General features: G+C 41.0%; 1 protein-coding gene across 5 annotated transcripts in view; it reads right to left on the minus strand.

Moving 5' to 3' along the window:
• Nucleotides 1-13,957, minus strand: part of CUX2 (cut like homeobox 2) — a 549,861-nt gene that overhangs the window by 32,402 nt on the left and 503,502 nt on the right. For 3 of the 5 annotated variants that reach the window (XM_068245662.1, XM_068245667.1, XM_068245644.1), the window contains 6 exons: nucleotides 12,886-13,077; nucleotides 7,464-7,522; nucleotides 6,008-6,056; nucleotides 5,556-5,652; nucleotides 2,560-3,198; nucleotides 1,756-1,893 (listed from right to left, as the gene is read on the minus strand). In XM_068245662.1, the coding sequence (XP_068101763.1) occupies nucleotides 1,756-1,893; nucleotides 2,560-3,198; nucleotides 5,556-5,652; nucleotides 6,008-6,056; nucleotides 7,464-7,522; nucleotides 12,886-13,077 (1,174 nt within the window). The remainder of the gene's footprint in view (nucleotides 1-1,755; nucleotides 1,894-2,559; nucleotides 3,199-5,555; nucleotides 5,653-6,007; nucleotides 6,057-7,463; nucleotides 7,523-12,885; nucleotides 13,078-13,957) is intronic. The other 2 variants (XM_068245676.1, XM_068245653.1) reach the window with 1 other exon arrangement.

The following is a 13,957-nucleotide window of genomic DNA, read 5'->3' on the forward strand; positions in this document are numbered from 1 at the left end:
GGAAGATAAACCTAGTAAGCCATCATGGCAGGTACCATTAGTTATTTTAGCTGTAGGTGCTTGCTGGCCTAACTTTTGCAGATTAAAGCTCCAAGTCTGTTGCAACGTCAGTTAGTCTCCCTCCAGTATGAAAATGCTGGATATCTCTTTCAGCATTTGTAAGAAGAATTGTTCTCAAAATGTTATGGTCTATGGGCAACTAGAACAAGTGACACCCATGCTAATCTAGAAATAAAAAACACATATATAAGTAGATACTAGTTGTTCTTACATAACAGATGTAAGATGTATTGTCCATGTTATAATTCCTGTGAATTTTATAAAGGAAAATCAGAGAATCCTATTCTAGACAGGTTCCATCTTGGCTACATATGAATGAAGCTAATCCTGACATCATTTCCTCCCTCACTCTTTTTTTCTTGCTAATTGTGTATTTGTTACGTGCCCTCCTCCCAGAGTCTTCAGATACTCCCACTGAGATCTACAGTATACTAGGAAGTGCACTGTCTTATGTCATTAGAAGGAGGCAGAAATAAAGGGAAGAGGAGTATTATATTATAGATAAAAAGATCCCCCAGTATGCAACTGTTTGGCAATGGCAATTAAAGGGCCAGTGCTCCTAAGGTATGTGATAACTCCAAACCATAACAGCAGAAAAAGTTTTGAAAGTTTTGAATGCAGGATTAGCATCTTTATCACTTAATACACTCAGACCAGTTGCTGTTGAAATTTGATTTGTATGGTGACAATCACACTTTGTTTATAAACAAAGTTACAAATACCAGAAAAAATCTTCTTCCACTTTATATCCCACATAAAACATCACATTAATGTGCAACTACCCTTGTCTTCTGGAATATTGAGAGGGCAACAGTCTAAGACTAACATGGTACACTTGCTCAGGTATGGGAAATCCACCACATGACTTTATGAGTATCAAAGCACAGGTTCACAATTAACAACAGTGAAACTAATGTTACTTTAATGGCACCTTTCTGCAGCAAAGGACATAGCATGAGTGCCCTATAGGCTACTGTACTTGAAATCACAGTAGAAGTTAGAAGTTATATGAGAAACAAAATTCATACAGCGGTTCAAAACCGCAGACCAGGTGTGAATATAGATTGCAATTGTTTATGCTTGCATGATTTTAATTGAATGAATACATTTCTCTCCCCCTTAAAGAAAATTGTATCTGTTCTGTTTAAACAACCTTGAATCCTGGATTTACAACCCTTTCACGGCAGGTGAGACTATCCAAGGATGTGAGAACTCTGTAAGAGGTTTTATCAGGCTGTCATATATAACTACATAAAATCTCAATGACATTGATCTGTATAAATGAAACAATCTCTGTGCTGCCTTCTGAGGTGCAGTTGTATATTAAGCCTACTACACACAATGCAATTTTTTGTCAGATCGATACCATTTTCCGATCAGATTCCGATTGATGACCCGATCGATTTTGGGGAGTTATCAAAAAGAAAAAAATCCAATCATCGATCGGGAGTAATTTGGACGTCTACACATAATGCAACTTCCTATCAGATCGATCTGACCGATCATGACTTGCATCATGTGTACTTGGATCAAGTTCTGCTTTCAGGATAAGGAGCCATTATATGATGGGTGTCTGAAGAAAACTTTATACCAAAAGCTTGATTCTAAATGTTCTAATTGATAGATAGCAATACAATACTTTGCTCAAGAAAGATTCTGTTTTATATATTACATGTATTCTTTGAATCTACTAACCCCTGGAATGTAATCTGTTTTTGGCAGACTCACCACCCCCTCTTTGAGACTGAATTTCTTTTTTTGCTTGCTCCAAAATATTTTTGATAGCATCATCTGAACCGGTTTCTGGAGTCCGTATCCTCGGTGTAATGCTCCCTGAAGAATAACAAAGTACAATAAGGACAATAATCAAGTATAATCAATTGTGCAACTTCTTCTCTACTTTTTTTTTTTTACCAGACTTCATTCAAATAATTTGAATGCTGACATAATGGGAAATAGGTCATCTACATAGTTCATGGACTGAGAACCCAGCTTGGGGCTCATAGAGGGGGTAAAGCCCAAAAGCCCATCATGGTTAGTCACCAGAACTACAAAAGTGACAGGAGTCCTAAGATGTTGCCCACGTAGTATATAAGTATAAAGCATGGCTCCTGTAAAGATGTTTAAGAGAAACAATATATATTACTTTTAGGTAGGCATTAGAATTAGCCTCCCTGAAGGACAGTTAAGTGACAAGACTATATAACATGTAAAGTGCTGCGGAAGATGTTGGCACTTTATAAATAGTAATATTCAATTTCCCCATGTTTGAGCCTAGAAAATGTTCATCACTATAGCCATACAGGTGGTAAAGTTGTAGTAATTATGGATCTCACATTTGCACAATTTCTCAGAATGATGTGTTGCTGGAAATATGTAAATTGGAGTAGGCCCTAAAATTTTAATAAGGAGTTATTTTGACACATATTTGCTTTACCACCACAGAGCAGGTTAGAGGTGTCACAGCATATATAACTAGTTCTTTCAGACAGCACTCACCTCTTTGCCGCACCTGAATAGTTCTGAGGGCGAGGACATTCTGCTCATCAGACAGAAACTGCTTCATTTTGATAAAAGGCTCTTTCCCCTTCACAGTAAGTTTTCTCCAAGGTTTAGGACGAGCCAGAATCTCACTTACTGATCCCTGGGACAGTCCTAAGACATAGTGACCAAATACACGCTGCCCAATGTTATGTTTCAGCAGTTGTTCCTTAACTTGGATAGCAATTTCAGATGTATCTAGATGCTCATCATCCACTGTGCTGGAACTGGTCCCTTCAGAGTGATCGCTGACTGGGCTAGCATTATGATTTCTGGTTGAATGGTGATTGCTGGAGTATGTATGGGCCTTTATTGGATAATAAGATGATGGGTAGCCAGAGGTGGTGGTGTTTTCAGTCTTGACTAATGGTGAAACAACCTGATTCTTGAGCAATATCTCTGTTGATAGTGGTTCACTGTTGCTGGAGTAAGCAGAGGATGAGCTACAGTTCTTTTGAACTGTATTCGGCTGTGATGTTTCCAACATGGACTGAGCAGGACTGAGTGTTGAGTCCTCATTCCCGATCAGAGGGGAAACTGAGTACAGTCCCTCAACAAGTACAGGATCTTTTGTGTTATCTTCAAGATGGTCTTCTTCTAGAAAACGGCAAAATAACAAAAGACCATTAAGAATGTTATTTGGTGAAAGGACTATTTTAAGGCGATACTGAACCGAATGGGCTAAGTATTGCATACACTTCCCTTGCTAGGATTCTGGCAATCAAAATATACAGTATGCTGAGATTGCTAAATAGCAGCTGCCAAAGCTACCTCACCGTGCTCTATACAGCGGGACAGGTAGTTTTGATGCGCGCTCACAGCCATGTAGCGCCTGCTTTGAGCACTGCCATAGGCATAATGTTATTATTGGATTTTCAATGTAATTCGGGTGTTGGCAATAGCCTAGCCCTGAAATATGTGTCCCTCCGAGTTGACTCAGAGGGCGAATAAGATTTAACGTCATCTGGAATTTCAGCGGCAGCAGGGCGAGCCTCATTCGGCTTACCCTGCACCCAACTGACCAGGCAACAGAATAATACTTCCTCCAATAACTCCTTCTGCAGTGCATTGTCACTTCCTCTAGTCCCAGGAATGGCTGCTTGCCATTTCAATCAGAATACAAATCAATCTTGCATGTAAAGTCATGCATTATAAGGGATAATGTGATTGCAGCAGTACTTTGGCAGTGGTTGTTACCAGGCCCACATAAATTCAAATAATTCATTTAGGGTCCTAGTGAAAATATTATAGAAAACCAGGCTAACTGTATACAGGGTCCTGGAGGAACTTTTGCGCTGCCATTTAGAGGTTACAGTAAAGTAAACTGTAAATTGTACATTTTGAACAAAGCACCTTGGTAGGCTATCTACAGGTATGTATGTACTTCAGAATCACAATGAAAGTCCAAAGAGGTCACAAATAGTTATTGGATTAAAAAAACAACTACTCACTAAGCTGCACATTTCAAATACAGCAACTAATTACAAATCTGAAATCTTTTTTCATTTAGATGAAAGCTGGAAGGTAGGAAGAGCAGCATTTCACAAATATTTTAGTATTGCTTCAGTTATTAACCATTTGTAAAGATATATTGAAAGGACAGCTGAAGTGAGACGGATGTGGAGGCCGTCATATGTATTTCCTTTTAAACAAAGCACGTTGTGGCTGATCTGCTGATCCTCTGCCTCTAATACTTTTAGACATAGGCCCTGAAGAAGCATGCAGCACATCAGATGTGTAACTTAAGTTTGGCTGCATTTGCCACAGGCTTGTTTCTGGTGTGCGATTCAGAAACTACTGCAGCCTAAGTGATCAGCAGGATAGCCTGGCAACTGGTATTGGTTAACAGCAAATAAATAGGCAGCATCCATGTCCCTCTTACTTCAGTTGTCCTTTATCAGTTATCCCTTCCCGCCACACCTCTTCCTCCTGATGGGTCCGCCTTGCAATCCTAAAGGTGGCCATACACTTATAGATTTGGAGTAGATTCGACCATCAGATAGATTTCTGTCAGATGCTTGTCAGGTCAAATCTGACAGGAATCTATCTGATGTGCGCCACACACTAGGAACAGATTTCCAATAGTTTTCAGAATGAAATCTATTGGACATCTATTGGAAATCAATCTAAGTGCATTATTGAACCATTAGATCTAATGCAACTCTATGGGCCATCGATCTGCTGCCTGCAGCAGATTGACCTAGATTTTCCATCCTATCAGATAGATCAAATCGGTCGAAATCGATCAAAATCGGCCACAAACTGATCGATTAATAGAATTGATTTCTATAGAATCAATCGATCAATCAGTGGCTGAAATCGAGTACGGGCCCGTTTAGCATCCTCTTATCAGTACTGCTACTTATACTACTGGTGCAATCAAGGAATTCTTACCTAAATATTCCAAAACTGCTTATCAGTCAGAGTGACAATTGCCTCATTCTGTTACAGGCTTTAATAAAAAATACTGATCACGGAGACATAGGTGTAGAAAATCATATAGAATCATAGCAAGGCTTTGCATGTGTGCTTCTTTTCCAAGCTAGATTGGAACATTGAAAGGAGTCAGTTAGAACAACATTTATTGGGGGGGGGGGAATCAGCAGGGCAAATTTTCTTTGTCTCAATCATCTCTTGAGTCTCAGAGAGAATGTAGCAACCAGGCGTTTAGATGACTGCTGCTATCTACTGGGGTGTCTCAGTTGCTACATTCACGTTTGTATGTGTTTCATATTAAATTCCTGTTTGTTCGTTTTTGTTTTTGTTTTGGTTTTTTTAAGTTAATATCATACAAATAGTTTTTAATTTTAAAAGCATGTTTAGTGCCAATGGAACATTTTACGTCCCTGCCTGAGAAGTACTCTGCATTTGTAATAGGGCTGTGTACAGATGGCGTTCAATTAAAAATAAAGGTTCTTTTCATATGTAAATGCCAGATCTTTCCGATTACATACCTAAGCTGGGCACACCTGTTTTTTCTAACAGGTAGTTCGGAGATGGGTAATATTCTTCTTTTTTAATTTGCAAGTTATCTTCTGTCTTGGAGGACTCCTTAAATGTAAACAACACATACCGTATATAAGTCTTAGTATATTTAGCCTGTTAATACTTAGATTGTAAGCTCGCAAGGGCAGGGCTCTCGTCCCCTTTTGTGCCTTGGAAATCATTATACATTTTATTCATCATGTTACTTTTATCACTGTCATTACCAATTCTATATTTTGTATCATTTTTTGAATTTTGTCACTAATGATGTATCTTGTATATTGGTGTACACCATTGTCTGTATTATTATGTACCCCTTGTTTGATGCTTACTTTGTACAGCGCCACGGAATATGTTGGCGCTTTATAAATCAATAATAATAATAATACTGTATTCGTGTAATGTAATGCAAAGTACTAACCAATGCAAGACCACAACTGGCAGAGGCAGACTTCATAGCTTTCAGTATGCTGTAAAAAAGAAACGTAAAATAAACATTGAAACACATACATTTATGTGCAGGGCTGGATTTACCATAAGGCATTATAGTCTCATGCCTACAGGCGACTGCTGATTGTAAGGTGGCTCACTCCCCTCCCCAAGCGCATCCCTCCCCCCTAAGCAGAGTCCTGATGAGAATGTAAATGAGAGGTTACTCACCCTGCTCTTGGCATTCCACTGCTGAGATCTCCCTTTAGTCAGGGGCACCTCTAGCTGCTTAATAATGAGGTTCCTCTAGCTACCTAATACTTGGGGACATCTCTAGCTACTTAATATAGAGGGTACTTCTGGCTACCTAATAGTAAGGGGCACCTGCAAAGCTATCTACGGGCAAGGGACGTATGGGAGAAGTGACAGCTGGGCCAGCCAGCACACTTGCAGTGCAGTTTGTTGGGGGTTTGTAGGTTCATGGAGGGCGAAGTCTAAGGTGCCAGGACATCTGTACCTATAGACTCCTGTGAGGTGAATCTGGGCCTGTTTATGTGGAAAATTCGGTTTATTCCATTGCACATTTGATAACCTCAGTTTATTCTGTAAAATGCAGGGTCTGTTTTGGGCTGTGATAGTCACTGTGAAGTGGATAATCTAATTCATCATCAAAATTACATTTGTCCGACCTACAGGGTAACTCTACAGTGTCTGTCTCCTGAGCCTGCTGTAAGGTCCCTCAAGACTCCAGACATAATCCAACATGTGTCTAGGCTGACTGTCAAATGCACTGCCCTGTAACCTCCTATGAGTGTGATCTGGAGCCCTGCACTGATTCCAAAAATCCTGTGGGTTCCTTGTAGTTAATAGTCTATGATCAGAGTTTGCCTTGAAATCAATCATACTCTCTTATGGCTCTTAAACCATTTCTATATAGAGTAATAAAGAATATCAGATGACTGCCACACTGTTTGATGGTAAATGCCTGGGAGCCCTATGTGATATTTAAAATAAAGAGCTTAAGAATGATATTTACTTCTCTCACACACATGTAGATACAGCACTGAATATTTTATGTGTATAAAATGTTTGCAGTTATTTCCATTAACTGTGTTGTCATTTTGTTGCAGCCCTGCATTTGTTTTTTTATTCTAATCCAATAAAACTATGGCTTCTGCAGAATGACTAGAAATGGTGCGTATTTTCACTGGTTGTTAGTTAAATGCACAGGAGATTTATATATGGTATTATAAAATAAAAAATGGATATGTATTTTGTTTTTGACACAAGAGTAAATATATAAAGCATTGTAATAGGTATAAACAACCCGTGGTGACACTACAGTGTTATTTACTGCATTATAAAGCTGGGAGCGAGGAGTATTCCCCATGGCACATTATTAATCAGACTGATAGAAAGCCCACTTGCTGGGGACGGGTGAATCTTACCTTAGCTCTGTTTTAATTTCTTCGTAATCTGACTGGCTTTGTAACTTTTCTTCAAGTTTCTGTAAACAAAACAAAGATTTTTCATACATTTGAAAGTTCAGCAGGTGACATTATTATACTATGTTCAGGTCATACATACAATATATGTCTTTTGTCTAAGTCTACTTAAATGTAAAAAGTGGTCATTCTGAGTTTAAACAGCTATGGCTGCTGACACCTAGCATCAACTGCAAGGCAGACAGCTTTGTCACACAGACGACTGAGATGCGGTAACTAGCAGCTGCACTTGTGTATGTAATGATGAAACTGATTGAGGGTTGGATCAGATGGACATCTGAACCAGCCGCCCGCAACATCCTGGCGTCTCGTTGCAAATGCTTTTCTGCAAGCAGGCTTTTTGGTGGTGCTTCCTTGTGTGCAGGGTTTTTTTTGTTCCTGCAAGGGCACACATAAGCGTGGTGGTAAATGATCCTGGAAATAACCAGAATCGGCTAAGCACTGAGCAGACTATGGCAAAAATGGGGATCAATGCGCGGTGTTTGCGCAAACGATGGTAACGTAGCAATCGTACTGACTGCTGTCCATATATCTGAATGAACAACGTTAAACGATGAGCGCATTGGCCGTTGTTTACCATAACAGAATGTATGCATGAACTGAGCATTAATCTTCTTCTTTAACCACTTATGTGGTCAGCAACGGTATATCTACGTCCTGCAGGACCTCAGTTCCTGCCCAGGGGCAAAGATATTTATCAATGGCTATGGATGGCAGCCACTTGCTCCCACACGTGCACCCGCGCAGGAACTCGTCACCACCCGTTAGTGGGGAAATAAATGAATGGAAACACAGTTCCCATTCATTAATCTAAGTCCCCATATCAATGATCCCCGGCATCAATGAGATGCCTGCGTCGTGTGAGGATCCGCGTGGCTGCCTGCGCACGCAGGCAGCCTTTTGACCACTGTTCAGGTCTTCATTCTGCAGGTCTCTGGAAGAGAGACCTTTTGTCAGTTGTGCAGCTTGCTGCTGAGGAATTTGCATATGTTTGTCATGCAGATTGCCTAGCCACATCCCCTGTGGGCTTGCTTTATAAAGAGCTATGTTTCCCACAGGAAGTTGCTGGTCATAAGGATTCTTCCTGTGAAACACTCTGGAGAGTGTCAGCCTTGCTCATTGTTTGAAAGTTTAGCTTAAGAGTAATTGCTGGGACTGTACTCGGCAGGTTCCCTAGTGCAGTTAGGATTGCATATCTGTTTTGTCTGTCTGTGGCGATTGTCCTGTCCCTGCGGTGGTCGACAGGAGGTCGTTCTGATCTTTGTTCTTGGAGTATAGCTGGAGCAGCGGTTGCTACCAGCTATCTCCTCTATCTGTCTTGCCTGGATCGCACTCGCCTAGCGCTAGTGCTGTGGATCCATCTGATCTCCATCTCTCTGTCTCCCTGGATCGCACTGGCCTCTTTTCGCTAGTGCTGTGGATCCTATCTCTCGCTTGTCCCTGTTTTCGTGTGTCTGTCTTGTCAGCTACGAACGTTTGCTGGAGGCTCGGTGAGGTAACCGTTAAGCAAGCGCTCGCGTCCTCTGTTTCATGTTTGTCTGTCAGTGGTTAGTTAGGCGTGCTTGTCTCTATTGTGCTTATCACGTGGAGACCGCGCATGAACGCGTGCACTGTTGCGAATGAGTGCGGGGTTCGCGTTCAGTTAGCGTTTGTTATTTTCCTTATCTCCTCATTGTATGATTTGCTGTGCCTTTGCTACTCCTGTGCTCCGCCTTGCTGTAGCCTTGTGTCACGTCTGGCGATCGCACCTCTCGCGTTCGCGTTCCTACTTCATATCTGCTGTGGGGTGTGCACCGTCGCGGGTTGGCGACTAGTTTGGTGCACACACATACAATCTGTCTCTGTGCTCATTCTCAATCGCCTCTCTTGCTAATGCGTTTCTTCCCTTCGTACAATTCCTGTCTGGCGTGTGTGGTAGGGCAGAGGAGCTGTTCCTCTGCACTCCACAGCTCCACCTGCCGACAGGAATTTCCCTCTACAGGTGCATTTCACCTTCTGCTGGGTTCCCGCAAATTATACGCTTGTGGAGTATTTCTGCAGTGTCAGCGCACATCCTGTGCGCTGATCACGGAGAGAATTCCACAATCGTTACACGTCGTATCTTTTTGAGTAACACGTGAACGCATTACTTCCTGTTTAGCATACTTATAGTACGCTAATAGGAAATAATGCATGAGGACATCTTGTGGCCAAATAGTAAAATTACACCTATATTCATTTTTTTTTTTTTTTTTTATAAAAAGACCCACTATTACATCTAAAATCAACCCCTTACTTTCCATCCTCTCCCATAGTTACCTAAATAAATAATATGCATATTTAAAAAAAAAAAAAACACCTTGGCTGCGAAAGGGTTAAACGAGGATTTTTTGGTTAAGTGCTTCTTATAAATCCTTGTTAATATGAAGGTCCCTTGTGCCAACCGGAGAAAAAATTTACCACACTTACATCCTCTGCCCCAATCCATGCCCCTTGTTGACCCTATTTCTATATTCTCCCTCCTCATCAATTTCCTCAACAATCTTTGTCTATAAACATGAATCATGTCCATTAACCATCCACCCAGATGCCATCTGGTATGGAGACTGCCACCCCTGTCACACTCCCCCCCCCCCCCCCCCAACCTAAACATGTTTCACAACAGCCACAGAGGTCATCCAGCCTTTAATACCCCTCTCCGATTTGTAAATGTTATGACTTTGCATGCCTGATATTTGATATTGCTATACGCAGGCACATAGATGTTTTGTTTATCCATCATCCTGCATTCATTGGTAGTTTACAATCAAGCATGACATATCGCTGTTTTGTCCCCTTTAGGAGGTAGAACATATCTAGTGCTGTCTAATAATGAGGACCTTGTTAGCTCATAGATATTCAGGAAGTATTCACTATAGTCTGCACTGATCTATGTAACAACAGTGCTGGATCAGCGATATAGGCATCCAGTCTATGATTTACATATTGGCAGCGCTTTGATCAGCGCAAGGTTGCCCCCTGTCAGTGTCACAATGGGAATAATCAGTGAAAAGCGCTTCTCCCTGCAGCGCTGTAAACAATAGATATAATCAGAACGGCTGGTTGCTATGGACGCATAGAAACCAGAGGGGAAGTGATGTCACAAGATGTGACATCACGAGAACCAGAACGAGGCTTGAACATCGGCAGTGTAATTGAGAGGATGAGTTTCCTCATACAGGAGACGGGGCCAGTTGGCGTGAGCTGTGTATGAGATCGGGATTTGAACCCTTATAGTGAACATGCATTGGTGACTGGAGGGAGGCATTACCCAAATGTAATACAGCTGAGGGGAGGTCTCGCATGACCTATATATACCAGGTTAGCATATAGCCAACCAGCTCTGACTTGGGCTGATGCTGGGGGAATTTCTGTTGGTTGGTGGGAGGATTTTGTATACCGTATTTTGATTTGTGCAACTCTCTTCTCCTGACGACGCCCCGATAAGGGGTGAAACAGTTGTTGAGCAGCACTCACTGTATATACCTTATGCATCCTCATACTTTCTTTCCTTCATACCCCAGCTATACCTTCTGTGAAGGCTCATACCTGACTGTTTAGCCCCTATGGGGTCATACGCTATTTTTGCAATAGCTAGCACTACTTGCACCTCAGTATTTTCAAATGTCTACAAGTGTAAACTGTGGGAGCTATCTTTATCACACCTATGCAGGTTCCTTTTTGACCTATATGCAAGCTACGAACGGAGTGGAGTGTGGTGGGAGAAGATAGCTACACCCCATTTACCGACCAGTGGGGGGGATCAGCAAAGACCCTCGTCCCCCACAGTCTCACACTACTGTTCAAACAATCATGTGGTAGCATGCACAATGTCATAATATATGAGCCTTCTGTACTGGTCTAGGACATGTGTTCTTAAAAGTGGGGGGAGCAGATCCTAAGCACCCTATCACAAATGAACTTTTAAGTTACATTTGCAACCAGTCTTTTCTTGTACATTGTTGGCCTAAGCCCTTGGGGCAAAGTGTGATATACGTTTATGAAAACCCAAAAATCTAAATCTCAGAAAGTTAGAATGTTGTGCAAAGGTTCAATATTCTAGGCTCAAATCATCAGACTCTAACCAGCTAAATAATCCAAAACACCTGCAAAAGGTTCCTGAGCCTTTAAATGATCTCTCAGTCTGGTTCAGAATTACTGACATAAATTAACTGTTGCATGATATTCTAATTTTTTCGAGTTTCACCTGTACGTTTGATAATACTTTTTTACCTACATTTTAGTACTTTTCCACTGGTTATAGCTGAAAAGTTATTTTTTGATCAGATGAAAAATGATCTCCCGTGAGAAAACTCAGGAGAAAAAGTAATTGGAAAACGGCCTATGGGCCCCGTCCACCTCATCGCCTAAGTTTTCTCCTAAGTGATAGTTTAACATCTTATAAATAAAATGCTTTTTGAGCCACCAGCAAGCAAGAAAGTACAATCAATTTGATAGTACTTTTTAACCTACTATTTTGTATTTTTCAATTGCAGAATGCTGAAAAGTTATTTTAAACAGAAGATGAAAAATGATCTCGTAGGAGAGAACTTAGGAGAAAAAGAGAATTGGATCAGGCCCAATGTGTGAACAAGTCCTAAGGCAAGCCCAAGCATCCCCATAATGTCCCTACATCCCTGGTGTACTCATGCCTACCAGTCTGCACCCCAATGATTTCCCTGGCTTCTTCCCTGAGAAACTGGTAATATGTCATGCCATTATTTCTCCTGTATAACAACTGCAGCCATTGTGTCCCACCTATAATAACAGCTGCTACTATGCCCTCCTTAACACCCCACCCCCATAACAAAAACAGCCATCATGTTACTTCATATAACAAGCATGCCCTAGACATAGCAAATTCAGCCATGCCCCTCCCTGTCCCCCTCCACACACACGAGAACTGCCATTATGTCTCCTCAATAAGAAGGAGAAGCATAACGTTACTCAAGAAGCATAGCCATAACCTCTTTCAATACAGGAAGGAGGTGGGTGGGGCAAGGTGATTTGAAGCAGCAACAACTTTGTGCAGTAAGGAGCTGGAGGATCAAGCCAGGAACCAGCCAGTCAGGTATTTTAGTGATACATTATCTATTGCAAAGGGTAAGTATTGAAAAAATGGGAGACTGAATTAGGGCTTTAAATAAAATTTACAATAGTCAAATGTGTGACACTGAATTACTGATTTATAATACAAAAAGTCCTTTTTGACCCTTGACATATATCTGTAGAGAGCGGCTTTGATTAATGAACATCTGAGTTGCTGTACCCAGCAGCTTCATACCTGAAGGCCAATGCTATTTGTCATGCAACAGTAAATAAAGCACCTGTAAACATAAGACTTTACCGCAATGGCCTCTGTCTTGATAAGGAGTTGCTGCTCTAGCTCAGCTATCTGATTGGATGACGACTCTTCCAACTCTTGTATAGAGTTCTGCAAATGCTGAATGTCTTTCAGGAGTCTTAAAATTTCCCTGTCCTTAACAGCTAAAGCTGCTTCCAGATGTGACTCTGAGCACAGAGAGAAGCCAGTTTTATCCTATAGAAAAAAGAAAACAATGAAAAGCTTGTTACCATGGTTTTGAATAATATAGACAATTAACAGAAACTTCCAGTGTTGTTAGGTACATTAATAATCCAGTTAACTTCCCTGAGGAAATAAAAAGGCACTAAATGCCGGAATTAGCCTACTTTCCTAACTCTGAACATTAGGAGTAATGACATTTTCAGAACACAGAAACACTGAACCAGACAGCAAAATAAAAGAGTATGTCCTATCTAGCACTAGTCTCACACAGTAACTGCGCCCAGACTTCCTAGTTTAGACTTAATATAAATAGCTACATTGAGGACTTTTAGAAGAGTATGGATTAAACTGCCATTAAATTTACACAATGGGTAAAAACAACTTGACATTTCATATTTTAAAGCAATGAGGTGTCATTGGATTGGGTAATAACAATAAAATGTGTAGTTTATAGTTCTTTTTGTAAACTAAATAAAAAAAATCCTATTAAAGGTGCATACACACAGGCCTGAAAGCTGTACTGAAACAGTCGAGAGGCAAGTTCTGGGAGGAGGGACAAGGGCACCAGGGACAAAGGAGTGGCTTCTGTCTACAGGGTAAGTAGGGAAATAATGGATTAATCCACCAATACAGAGAGCAGTCTGGCATTAGTTAGGTTAAAGCCTAGTACACACATACTGTAGCCTTGCAGGAATCAGGACTCCATCCCTTTGGTGCCATCATCCATTCAGACCCCTATTATCTAATCGAGAAAAGGTAACAATTTCTTGTGGGAAAGGGGATATCAGCTACTGATTGGAATGAGGTTCAATCCTTGGTTAAAGTTCCTCCTTAACCACTTAAGCCTATCCGGACGAGTATTCGTCTAGACTGTCACACTGGATGAGTATTC

This window comes from Hyperolius riggenbachi, chromosome 1 (assembly GCF_040937935.1).
Source record: "Hyperolius riggenbachi isolate aHypRig1 chromosome 1, aHypRig1.pri, whole genome shotgun sequence".
NCBI classification, from domain to species: domain Eukaryota; kingdom Metazoa; phylum Chordata; class Amphibia; order Anura; family Hyperoliidae; genus Hyperolius; species Hyperolius riggenbachi.